Consider the following 13,435-nt stretch of genomic DNA (forward strand, 5'->3'; position numbering starts at 1 on the left):
CGTTGAGTGACGCGAGGCGCTTTGCCTCTCCTCACACGAGCACTTCTCCAAAAGGCCTCTTTCCAGTTCGCATCATCTGTGATTTTCTCAGTTACACGCCTAACTTTTTTGGAGTTTCCTTCAGCGTCACCGATTTAGTGACGTCATTCTTTATGTTTTTTCTTAATCATAGACAAATTGACAAATAACGTCGGTTTTAGTTTTTCCCACAGGACCTCTCAGCGCCACGAGGTTTGTTTTAGATTCGTATTTCAGGCAGGATGCCCTGGACGCCTGTTCGAAGTCTGAATTCACAGCGATGACCCTCCGATGGCTGTTGTTTTTTGGTGGACTGTGGTCATGTCTGCGAGGATGGAAGGGTGGCAACTAAGAGGCCCTGGCATAGATCCGGGGATGATAGGGTGCCCACTGAGAGGCCCTGGCAAAGATCCAAGGATGACAGGGCGCCCACTGAGAGGCCCTGGCAAAGATCCAAGGATGACAGGGCGCCCACTGAGAGGCCCTGGCAAAGATCCGGGGATGATAGGGTGCCCACTGAGAGGCCCTGGCAAAGATCCAAGGATGACAGGGCGCCCACTGAGAGGCCCTGGCAAAGATCCAAGGATGACAGGGCGCCCACTGAGAGGCCCTGGCACAGAACCGGGGATAGGAAGGTGGTCAACGAGAGGCCCTGGCACAAATCCAGAGATGGGAGGGTGCCCAATAAGAGGCCCTGGCATTGATCCCGGGGTTGGGAAGGGGGCCACTGAGAGGCCCTGGCACAGTTCCAGAGATGGGAGGTTGGCTACTGAGAGGCCCTGGCATTGATCCAGGGATGGGAGGGTGGTCACTGAGAGGCCCTTGAATTGATCCAGGGATGGGAGGGTGGTCACTGAGAGGCCCTTGAATTGATCCAGGGATGGGAGGTTGGCCACCGAGAGGCCCTGCCACAGATCTACGGATGGGAGGGGTCACTGAGAGGCCCTGGTACAGATCCGAGGCTGGGAGGGGTCACTGAGAGGCCCTGGTACAGATCCAGGGATGGGAAGGGGACCACTGAGAGGCCCTGCCACAGATGCCCACACATGCTGAGGGACCCTGGCAGATTGACGTGGACAGTCGCCTTTCAGCAGGACTTGCCCCCCCCCCCCCCTCACGTGATGTGAGCGCTTCCTCTCACGCTGGAGCTCCCCTGCGCCCCCACTTCCCTTCCCCTCCCCGCCCCCACCCCCCACAGAAACCACAGGCTGTGACTCGTCTCGCAAGTCAAGCCTCACTTCCTGCTACCGTCGGTGTCAGCGCGACACGTGACTGTCTCACAGTGGTGGGGCTACCACAGACAAGGAGGCACCCTGCAGCCGCCACCTGGATCCGCGGAGGGTCCGCGGTCACCACCCAGAACACCCCCACCTCCAATCAGGACAGCCCCTCCCTGGGGTCCGGCCATGGCAAGGCTGGCACGGTGGATGGCGAGCCTGTGTCTGCTCACGCTTCTGGCGGAAGGACAAGGTGAGGTCACGCAAGAATGTGAGTGTAGCAGGTGAGCTCAGAAGTTGTAGAGTAGGGTGAGGTGAGGTCAGAGGTGGAAGGGGAGGTGAGGTCAGAGGTGGAAGGGGAGGTGAGGTCAGAGGTAGAAGAGTGAGGTAAACATATGTCAGAGTCCGCCCCCCGTGGTGAGGTGAGGTCAGAGGTGGTGAGGTAAGCATATGTCAGAGTCCGCCCCCCCCCCGTGGTGAGTTGAGGTCAGAGGTGGTAGGGTGAGGTGAGATCAGAGGTGGTAGGGTGAGGTGAGGTCAGAGGTGGTGAGGTGAGCTCAGAGGTGGAAGGTGAGGTGAGGTCAGAGGTGGAAGGGGAGGTGAGCTCAGAGGTGGAAGGGGAGGTGAGGTCAGAGGTGGTAGGGTGAGGTGAGGTCAGAGGTGGTGAGGTAAACATATGTCAGAGTCCGCCCCCCAGTGGTGAGGTGAGGTCAGAGGTGGTAGGGTGAGGTGAGGTCAGAGGTGGTAGGGTGAGGTGAGGTCAGAGGTGGTAGGGTGAGGTGAGCTCAGAGGTGGAAGGGAGAGGTGAGGTCAGAGGTGGTGAGGTAAACATATGTCAGAGTCCGCCCCCCAGTGGTGAGGTGAGGTCAGAGGTGGTGAGGTAAACATATGTCAGAGTCCGCCCCCCGTGGTGAGGTGAGGTCAGAGGTGGTAGGGAGAGGTAAGATCAGAGGTGGTAGGGTGAGGTGAGGTCAGAGGTGGTAGGGTGAGGTGAGGTCAGAGGTGGTAGGGTGAGGTGAGGTCAGAGGTGGTAGGGTGAGGTGAGGTCAGAGGTGGAAGGGTGAGGTGAGCTCAGAGGTGGTAGGGTGAGGTGAGGTCAGAGGTGGAAGGGGAGGTGAGGTCAGAGGTAGAAGAGTGAGGTAAACATATGTCAGAGTCCGCCCCCCGTGGTGAGGTGAGGTCAGAGGTGGTGAGGTAAGCATATGTCAGAGTCCGCCCCCCCCCCGTGGTGAGTTGAGGTCAGAGGTGGTAGGGTGAGGTGAGATCAGAGGTGGTAGGGTGAGGTGAGGTCAGAGGTGGTGAGGTGAGCTCAGAGGTGGAAGGTGAGGTGAGGTCAGAGGTGGAAGGGGAGGTGAGCTCAGAGGTGGAAGGGGAGGTGAGGTCAGAGGTGGTAGGGTGAGGTGAGGTCAGAGGTGGTGAGGTAAACATATGTCAGAGTCCGCCCCCCAGTGGTGAGGTGAGGTCAGAGGTGGTAGGGTGAGGTGAGGTCAGAGGTGGTAGGGTGAGGTGAGGTCAGAGGTGGTAGGGTGAGGTGAGCTCAGAGGTGGAAGGGAGAGGTGAGGTCAGAGGTGGTGAGGTAAACATATGTCAGAGTCCGCCCCCCAGTGGTGAGGTGAGGTCAGAGGTGGTGAGGTAAACATATGTCAGAGTCCGCCCCCCGTGGTGAGGTGAGGTCAGAGGTGGTAGGGAGAGGTAAGATCAGAGGTGGTAGGGTGAGGTGAGGTCAGAGGTGGTAGGGTGAGGTGAGGTCAGAGGTGGTAGGGTGAGGTGAGGTCAGAGGTGGTAGGGTGAGGTGAGGTCAGAGGTGGAAGGGTGAGGTGAGCTCAGAGGTGGTAGGGTGAGGTGAGGTCAGAGGTGGAAGGGGAGGTGAGGTCAGAGGTAGAAGAGTGAGGTAAACATATGTCAGAGTCCGCCCCCCAGTGGTGAGGTGAGGTCAGAGGTGGTAGGGTGAGGTGAGGTCAGAGATGGTGAGGTAAACATATGTCAGAGTCCGCCCCCCCCCCCCCCCCCCCCGTGGTGAGGTGAGGTCAGAGGTGGTAGGGGGAGGTGAGGTCAGAGGTGGTAGGGTGAGGTGAGGTCAGAGGTGGAAGGGAGAGGTGAGGTCAGAGGTAGAAGGGAGAGGTGAGGTCAGAGGTGGTAGGGTGAGGTGAGGTCAGAGGTGGCAGGGTGAGATGAGGTCAGAGGTGGAAGGTGAGGTGAGCTCAGAGGTGGTAGGGTGAGGTGAGGTCAGAGGTGGAAGGGTGAGGTGAGGTCAGAGGTGGAAGGGTGAGGTGAGGTCAGAGGTGGTAGGGTGAGGTGAGGTCAGAGGTGGTAGGGTGAGGTGAGGTCAGAGGTGGAAGGGAGAGGTGAGGTCAGAGGTGGAAGGGTGAGGTGAGGTCAGAGGTGGTAGGGTGAGGTGAGGTCAGAGGTGGTAGGGTGAGGTGAGGTCAGAGGTGGAAGGGTGAGGTGAGGTCAGAGGTGGTAGGGTGAGGTGAGGTCAGAGGTGGTAGGGTGAGGTGAGGTCAGAGGTGGTAGGGTGAGGTGAGATCAGAGGTGGTAGGGTGAGGTGAGGTCAGAGGTGGTGAGGTGAGCTCAGAGGTGGAAGGTGAGGTGAGGTCAGAGGTGGTAGGGTGAGGTGAGATCAGAGGTGGTAGGGTGAGGTGAGGTCAGAGGTGGTGAGGTGAGCTCAGAGGTGGAAGGTGAGGTGAGGTCAGAGGTGGAAGGGGAGGTGAGCTCAGAGGTGGAAGGGGAGGTGAGGTCAGAGGTGGTAGGGTGAGGTGAGGTCAGAGGTGGTGAGGTAAACATATGTCAGAGTCCGCCCCCCAGTGGTGAGGTGAGGTCAGAGGTGGTAGGGTGAGGTGAGGTCAGAGGTGGTAGGGTGAGGTGAGGTCAGAGGTGGTAGGGTGAGGTGAGCTCAGAGGTGGAAGGGAGAGGTGAGGTCAGAGGTGGTGAGGTAAACATATGTCAGAGTCCGCCCCCCAGTGGTGAGGTGAGGTCAGAGGTGGTGAGGTAAACATATGTCAGAGTCCGCCCCCCGTGGTGAGGTGAGGTCAGAGGTGGTAGGGAGAGGTAAGATCAGAGGTGGTAGGGTGAGGTGAGGTCAGAGGTGGTAGGGTGAGGTGAGGTCAGAGGTGGTAGGGTGAGGTGAGGTCAGAGGTGGTAGGGTGAGGTGAGGTCAGAGGTGGAAGGGTGAGGTGAGCTCAGAGGTGGTAGGGTGAGGTGAGGTCAGAGGTGGAAGGGGAGGTGAGGTCAGAGGTAGAAGAGTGAGGTAAACATATGTCAGAGTCCGCCCCCCAGTGGTGAGGTGAGGTCAGAGGTGGTAGGGTGAGGTGAGGTCAGAGATGGTGAGGTAAACATATGTCAGAGTCCGCCCCCCCCCCGTGGTGAGGTGAGGTCAGAGGTGGTAGGGGGAGGTGAGGTCAGAGGTGGTAGGGTGAGGTGAGGTCAGAGGTGGAAGGGAGAGGTGAGGTCAGAGGTAGAAGGGAGAGGTGAGGTCAGAGGTGGTAGGGTGAGGTGAGGTCAGAGGTGGCAGGGTGAGATGAGGTCAGAGGTGGAAGGTGAGGTGAGCTCAGAGGTGGTAGGGTGAGGTGAGGTCAGAGGTGGAGGGTGAGGTGAGGTCAGAGGTGGAAGGGTGAGGTGAGGTCAGAGGTGGAAGGGTGAGGTGAGGTCAGAGGTGGTAGGGTGAGGTGAGGTCAGAGGTGGTATGATGAGGTGAGGTCAGAGGTGGAAGGTGAGGTGAGGTCAGAGGTGGTAGGGTGAGGTGAGGTCAGAGGTAGAAGAGTGAGGTAAGCATATGTCAGAGTCCGCCCCCCCCCCCCCGTGGTGATGTGAGGTCAGAGGTGGAAGGTGAGGTGCGGTCAGAGGTGGCAGGGTGAGGTGAGGTCAGAGGTGGTAGGGTGAGGTGAGGTCAGAGGTGGAAGGGGAGGTGAGGTCAGAGGTGGTAGGGTGAGTTGAGGTCATAGGTGGTAGGGTGAGGTGAGGTCAGAGGTGGAAGGGGAGGTGAGGGCAGAGGTGGAAGGGAGGTGAGGTCAGAGGTAGAAGAGTGAGGTAAACATATGTCAGAGTCCGCCCCCCAGTGGTGAGCTGTGGCAGGGCAGGGAGGATCACATGTCACCTCCCAGCCACAGGTCATGTGTGTGGCCCCAGCACACATGAACACATGCTCTACCCACAGCCCACAGCCCACCAGAAGTTCATGCATTTAAAATCATCCTGCAAACATATCCCAGCCACAGGGGGAGCTCGGCTGAGATTCAGACAGCTCATCGGGTTGTGACAGGAAGTGGCCTGTGGTCGTGGGGCCCCTCGAGCACCGACGGCTCTGCCTACTGAAGCTTCACATCTGTTCCCACTTTGTACCTGTGCGGCCCAGCGCAGCAGGGGGCACAACCACAAACATCTGGAGACATGAACACATGTCTGCTTGTTACTGCTAATCCAGGCCAGAGTTGGAACGAGCCCTGGACGGAAGTTACGCTTCTTTCAGGCGTCTTTCCAGCACAGGGGGGAGAGTGAACCCCAAATGAACATTGTAGGACTCATTCACACTGATTGGTTGTTTTGTTGAAGGACAGCTCTGCGGGTTATTTTGCTGCACTGCCCTCCATAAATGGAAAGGACAGCAGCGCACCGTATTTACAAGATACAACGCATTCCTGTTCATTCAACCAGCGCACAATTTGGTGCCTTCCCCAACTCAGGCGCCCTTGCGTCATGGTGCAAGGGTACCTGCATTGTTATTTTATGTTATTTTATTTTTATATAGCGCAAATTACCACTGGTCTCTAAGCACTTAAGAGAAGGAGCAGGGCACTGCAAGGCTGCCGGGCGGAGGGCTAAACAGATGTCAGTGTTTCTCTGAACAGGTGTGTTTTTAGCAGCTTTCTAAAGGGGAGCAGGGCTGGTTCTCTGCGTATGGACTCTGGTAGGTCATTCCAGATCCGAGGCAGGAGAACCGAGAACGCTCTGCCCTCTTTGGTCTTAAGGTTGTATCTGGACGAGGCTAATCTGCAGGTCTCTGAAGAACGCAGAGCCCGTCCCGGCACGTACTTTTGTACTCTGTCTTTTATATATTTTGGCTTCTCCGTGTATGGCCTTATGGGCTATTCACAGGCTCTTAAAGTGCACCCGCTGTTCTATAGGCAGCCAGTGCAGTTTATGCAGCAGGGGGGTGTTGGACAGGCCACGTGTAAGGCTTGCTCCCTCCCCGCACGACCAGGCCCGAGCCCCGCTCCTCAGGTGTTACACGCAACAACAACCCGTTTCCCGTCTCCTATAGGGCCCCTGCCCCTGAACATCTCCAAATCGTGGGCCCGATTCCCTACCGGCCCTCTCGCCCGGCCCGGGCGCCATCTTGGACACGGCACCACGAGGCCGCGTGGCCTCCAATCAACCCTAACCCTGGGCCTGGCCAGGCCCCGACATCCCGGCACCACCATCCACCCAGGAGGTGAGCGGACTACTTGGCAGGTCAATGGGAGAGAGAGGTGTCGATGGCTCCCCCCGCCAGGTGCCGATTGCCCCCAGCTCCCCCAGGCGCTGGCTCCACCCCCCTGCTGGGTGTCTGGACTCCCTCATCCCGGACCTCCCGACCTCCCAGTGCGAGGGTCCGGACATCAAAGGGCGCCAGACCTATAACTGGCGCAGCTCCAGAGCAGGAAGGCAGTTGTATCCTGGAGTCGAGAGACGCAGTGAAGAACTCATCCTTGACGGACTACTGGCGCTGCCGTAGCCCTGCCTTGCGAACTACCGATCTGCCTGCTGGCGCTGCCGCGGCTCTCTGCACCCATCTTCATCGGGACCTGCTGGCTCCGCCGCGGACCGTCACTACCTTCAACCATCCCGGGACCTGCTGGCTCCGCCGCGGCCCGATCATCTAGAACGCCGAGCTCGAGGATTGTGAGCTAATTCATCTACCACCACATCCCCCAGAGTGGTAACGAGACTGTCCCGCTACCCCCTTACCCAACCAAGAGACTAGAATAGAGGGGACCCCGGAGTCCAGACCTCCTTGTACCACCTCACCGTACTTAAAGAATTGCTTATAAAGTAAAGTTGAACCTTATCCTTGTGTGGTGTACGTCAGTGGGGGGGAAGTTATGTGTCTGTACGATTGCTGGAGACGGATCTCCCCGGAGACCTCTCCCCTTATCCTCGGCCGACCCTCCCGGTCCGTCTAACATTGGTGGCCAGCGACGGGATCCGAATCAACGCGTAATCGTACAGAGAGTAGCTCACCCCACGACAAAACCACAATGTCAACCAAAGAAAGCGGATCCACCGAAAAATTCCAGATGGAGAAATTGGAAGAATACAGCCATCGTGAGCTGAAACAATTCTGCATTGAACTAGGTATCGCTACCACCGGTCTGAATACTAAAGACGATTTCAAGCACGCCATTGAGTCATGGGCAGAAACCGGGGCCGTCAGACCCCCGGACCAAAATCTCGCAACAGCAGAGAAAGACACCACGGCTCCCGAGGAGCGAAGAACGGGTCTCTCGCAAGATGAGATCCAAGAACGAGAAAGAAACCGACTACATGAGCTAGAGATGGCCCGGCTCAAAATGGATGGCGAACTCAAATTAGCCGAACAAAAACTAAATCTGGAACATCTGCGGCTCCGAGAAGAACGGGAAGAGAAACAGAGACAAAGAGAGCTTGAAGAGAAGAGACTGGCGTACGAACACGAACGCAAACTAGCTGAGATAGACTTACGCAAGCAGAACAAAGAATTAGGAGTGCCCGAGCAACCGCGCCCCCCGGGGGTGACAGAAAGGAAGGTACACATCCCCAAGGATGTCGTTCGAGAATATTTCCGAGAGGACGACATACAGCAATGGTTCAAGGCCTACGAGATCGCTATGACCTCCCACCGGATCGATCGAAGCGACTGAGGAGCCGGTCTATGGGGGAGGTTCGTCAATGAGGGCCGCGATGCCCTGCTACAGCTCCCAGACCATCTGATGACCTCCTATGACCACATGAAAGCTACCCTCCTCACCCGCTATGGGCTCACACCCGAAATGTACCGCCAGAGGTTCCGAAACTGCACTCGGATCCCGGGCACCACTTGGGTGGAATACGTGAACTATTTCAGCCGGGCCTTCGAGGGGTGGATCAAGGGAAGCAACGTAACGACTTACGAGCACCTCTTCAATCTCATGGTATGGGAGCATCTATCGAACAACTGCTTCGTCGAGCTCAGGCAGCACCTCCTCGACAGTAAATTAACTGATCCACGACAGCTTGCCGCCGAGGCTGACCGGTGGGAAATTACCCGAGTGGGCCGAACTGGGCCCCATGAACAGAACCGGAACAACCACGGTCAGCACCGTCCCCGAGGAGGAGGAGGGGGCCAGGGACGAGGGAGAGACAACGCCCCGGCCGCTCCCGCTACCAGCACCCCACCCCCGGCCAACCGGGGCAACACCCCGGCGCGGCCGGGATACAGAGCCAATGTCACGTGTCACCGATGCCAGCGAGTCGGCCACTACGCCAACGACCCGAATTGTCCACAGAGCCAGACTCCGAGACCCCGCCAGATGGCTGCCGCCGCCCTGTGGGAAGAACAAATCTACGAAGAACATGAGGAATGTGAGCAAGAACGCCAGGAATGGGAACCAGCCGCCATGGTTCTAGCGTGCCTAGGGGGAAGAGACATGGTCCCGCGGGTCCCCCTACCCGCCAACACCCGGAAGTACAGTCAATGGGTGAACATTAATGGACGCCGGGCCGAAGCCCTACGTGACACCGGGGCCAGTGTAACGGCCGTCCGATGTCACCTGGTGACCCCAGAACAGATTCTGCCGAACGTCCTCTGCCCTGTCCGTTCAGCCGACAATTCGGAGAGTCTATGTCGGATGGCTTGCGTCCCCTTCGAGTGGGGAGGAGTCTCCGGCATGTTGGAAGTGACGGTCCGAGATGATGCCCCCGTAGACTGTCTCCTGGGAAATGATCTTGAGAGTTCCCCGTGGGCTGCCATAGAGAGGAGAGAGCACCTAGGGATGTTGGGCATCCCGGATTGGGCGTGCGTAACCACCCGGTCCATGACTGCCCGTGCCATCCCCCGACCCGAAGAACCTGAATGGCCGGCACCTCCTCCCCCGGTCGCTCCAGACACCGACCGTGCCGTCACCCCAGAACAAACTCCCGAGGGGCTCGTTCAGCCTCAGGACCTTCCCGGCCTGGATCAGTGGCGTCAGGAGGGGGGGCCCACCCAAGAACAGTTTCGCCACGAGCAGAAGACCTGTCCCTCCCTCGAGGGACTCCGCCAACAAGCCCTCGCCCAGAGTGCAGGGGATACCTCCGGAACCCATTGGGTCTATTGGGACAATGACCTGTTGTACAGCGAACAGAGATTCGCAGAGTTAGGGGCCAGTCGAGTACTAGTGGTGCCCCTCCGCTTTAGAGACTTCTTGCTAAACCTGGCCCACGATGTCCCCCTGGCTGGCCACCTGGGTCAGGATAAAACCTACAGTCGCCTGGTGACCCACTTTTTCTGGCCCAAGATGAGGAACGACGTACTCCAACACTGCCGATCTTGCCCCACGTGCCAGGCCAGCGGGAAGAGCGGCCGCAAGCTTAAAGCACCCCTGCAACCTTTTCCAGTGGTCACCACCCCGTTCGAGAGGGTGGGGATAGACATTGTGGGACCCCTGGACCCCCGTACAGCACAAGGACATCGGTTCATCCTAGTACTGGTGGACCACGCCACCCGCTACCCCGAGGCTGTTCCCCTGCGAACTGTGACAGCCCCGGTAGTCGGCCGGGCCTTGATGGGGATCTTCTCCCGGGTGGGCTTCCCCCGAGAAGTCGTCAGCGACCGGGGCACAAACTTTATTTCAAAATACATGAAGTCCCTCTGGCAACAGTGTGGGGTCACCTACCGATTCACGACCCCCTATCACCCTCAAGGAAACGGACTGGTTGAGCGGTTCAACCGCACGCTCAAAGGGATGATTGGGGGGTTGGAAGAGCCCCTCCGTCGCCAGTGGGATGTGCTACTACCGTGCCTTCTCTTTGCCTACCGAGAAGTCCCCCAGAAGTCCCTCGGCTTCAGCCCGTTCGAACTCTTGTATGGGCACCCGGTGCGGGGGCCGCTCAGCCTAGTCAAAGAGGGCTGGGAAATGCCCCCTCTAAAGAACCCTCCAGATGTTTTCAAGTACCTCCTAACCCTCCGCAACCAGAGCAGACGGTTCAGAGAGATGGCAAAAGCAAACCTGGAGGCCAGTCAGGAGGACATGAAAAGGTGGTACGATCAGAATGCATCCTCCATCGAATTTGAACCCGGCCAACAAGTGTGGGTAATGTCTCCCACCGAACCATGCGCCCTGCAAGACAAATGGACGGGGCCCTTCAAAGTAATCGAGCGCAAGAGCCCTGTCACCTATCTCATCGATATGGAATCTTCACGAAACCCTCTCCGGGTCCTCCACGCTAATAGACTTAAACCCCACTTTGTACGCTAAGAGCTCAGCCTCTTGATGGCAACCGACAATGGAACCGAGGAGGACTCCGAACCCCTCCCTGACCTCCTACGGTCTCGGGAGAAGGATGGCTCCGTGGACGGGGTCCGACTCTCGGAGGCCCTCACCCTGGAACAGCGCCAAGGCTGCCGAGACCTCCTGCTGCAGTTCGCCACCCTGTTCTCCCTCACCCCAGGGGTCACCCCCTGGTGCTTACACGACGTGGACACTGGAGACAGTCCCCCTGTCCGCCATCGGGCCTACCGCGTACCAGATCGGGTACGGGCCTGCATCCAAGAGGAGGTGGCCAAGATGCTCACGCTCGGGGTCATCGAGCCCTCAGACAGCCCCTGGGCCAGCCCAGTGGTACTGGTCCCCAAAGCGGCCGCCCCCGGCGCCACGCCGGAGCTTCGGTTCTGCGTCGACTACCGGGGCTTGAATGCGGTCACCAGAACAGACGCACACCCCATCCCCCGAGCAGATGAACTAATCGACCGCATGGGAGCTGCCCGCTACCTCAGCATCTTCGACCTGACAGCGGGCTACTGGCAGATCGGTCTCACACCCCGGGCCCAAGAACGATCTGCATTCTCCACTCCTGATGGCCACTATCACTTCAAGGTCATGCCATTCGGCATGAAGAATGCCCCAGCAACATTTCAGCGGCTAGTGAACCAGGTCCTGGCAGGACTCGAAGAATTCAGCGCCGCCTACCTGGACGATATCGCTGTGTACAGCCGCCACTGGTCCGACCACCTCCACCACCTCCGAGAGGTGCTACAGGCCCTCCAACGAGCTGGCCTCACGATCAAGGCCAGCAAATGCCAAATTGGCCAGGGGTCCGTGACCTATCTCGGGCACCAGGTGGGAAGCGGTCTGGTGGCCCCTTTGCAACTCAAGATCGCTGCCATCCAGTCGTGGCAGCCCCCCATCACCCAGACCGAGGTCCGCGCCTTCTTGGGACTCACAGGCTACTACCGGCGGTTCGTGAGGGACTATGGCAGCATTGTAGGGCCCCTCACGGAACTCACATCCAAAAACCAACCCAAGAAGGTCAACTGGACCCCAGACTGTCAAGCGGCCTTCGAGAAGCTGAAGGCCGCCATGTGCTCCGCCCCGGTGCTCCAGGCCCCCGACTACAGTCGGGAATTTATCGTCCAAACAGATGCCTCCGACCATGGCGTTGGGGCAGTCCTTTCCCAGCTGAACCCCGAAGGACTTGACCAGCCAGTGGCTTTCATCAGCAGACGGCTCCTGGCCCGAGAACAACGCTGGAGCACCATCGAGAGGGAGGCCTTCGCCGTGGTGTGGGCCCTCAAAAAGCTCCGGCCTTATCTCTTCGGCACCCACTTCCGGGTCCAGACCGATCATCGACCCCTGCAATGGCTAATGCAGATGCGGGGGGAAAACCCGAAACTACTACGTTGGTCCATCTCCCTGCAGGGGATGGACTTCACTGTGGAACATCGACCCGGGCAAGACCACGCCAACGCAGATGGCCTGTCACGCTTTTTCCGCCTCGACGAGGAGAGTCCTCAAGAGGATGGGTGACTCTCCCCGCCTTCAGCTGGGGGGGACGCATGTTGGACAGGCCACGTGTAAGGCTTGCTCCCTCCCCGCACGACCAGGCCCGAGCCCCGCTCCTCAGGTGTTACACGCAACAACAACCCGTTTCCCGTCTCCTATAGGGCCCCTGCCCCTGAACATCTCCAAATCGTGGGCCCGATTCCCTACCGGCCCTCTCGCCCGGCCCGGGCGCCATCTTGGACACGGCACCACGAGGCCGCGTGGCCTCCAATCAACCCTAACCCTGGGCCTGGCCAGGCCCCGACATCCCGGCACCACCATCCACCCAGGAGGTGAGCGGACTACTTGGCAGGTCAATGGGAGAGAGAGGTGTCGATGGCTCCCCCCGCCAGGTGCCGATTGCCCCCAGCTCCCCCAGGCGCTGGCTCCACCCCCCTGCTGGGTGTCTGGACTCCCTCATCCCGGACCTCCCGACCTCCCAGTGCGAGGGTCCGGACATCAAAGGGCGCCAGACCTATAACTGGCGCAGCTCCAGAGCAGGAAGGCAGTTGTATCCTGGAGTCGAGAGACGCAGTGAAGAACTCATCCTTGACGGACTACTGGCGCTGCCGTAGCCCTGCCTTGCGAACTACCGATCTGCCTGCTGGCGCTGCCGCGGCTCTCTGCACCCATCTTCATCGGGACCTGCTGGCTCCGCCGCGGACCGTCACTACCTTCAACCATCCCGGGACCTGCTGGCTCCGCCGCGGCCCGATCATCTAGAACGCCGAGCTCGAGGATTGTGAGCTAATTCATCTACCACCACATCCCCCAGAGTGGTAACGAGACTGTCCCGCTACCCCCTTACCCAACCAAGAGACTAGAATAGAGGGGACCCCGGAGTCCAGACCTCCTTGTACCACCTCACCGTACTTAAAGAATTGCTTATAAAGTAAAGTTGAACCTTATCCTTGTGTGGTGTACGTCAGTGGGGGGGAAGTTATTTGTCTGTACGATTGCTGGAGACGGATCTCCCCGGAGACCTCTCCCCTTATCCTCGGCCGACCCTCCCGGTCCGTCTAACAGGGGGTGGCTCTCGTGCGCCTAGGGAGGTTAAAGATTAACCTAGCTGCGTCATTTTGCACAACCTGCAGCCTCCGTAGTAGCTTCTGTGGGATGCCTAAATAAAGGGCATTCCCATAGTCTAGCCGGGAGAGGACCGTAGCCGATACAATTGATTGTAGGACA

General features: G+C 58.9%; 1 protein-coding gene across 1 annotated transcript in view; it reads left to right on the top strand.

Annotated features, from left to right (window-relative positions):
- The first annotated feature begins 1,295 nt into the window (after positions 1–1,295).
- The window catches only part of LOC144766558 (poliovirus receptor homolog), a 151,151-nt gene continuing 139,011 nt past the window's right edge, over positions 1,296–13,435 (top strand). Inside the window, exon 1 of the mRNA XM_078650363.1 lies at positions 1,296–1,488. Coding sequence (XP_078506489.1) covers positions 1,425–1,488 — 64 coding nt within the window. The 5' untranslated portion in view covers positions 1,296–1,424. The remainder of the gene's footprint in view (positions 1,489–13,435) is intronic.

Source organism: Lissotriton helveticus, chromosome 7 (assembly GCF_964261635.1).
Source record: "Lissotriton helveticus chromosome 7, aLisHel1.1, whole genome shotgun sequence".
NCBI lineage: Eukaryota > Metazoa > Chordata > Amphibia > Caudata > Salamandridae > Lissotriton > Lissotriton helveticus.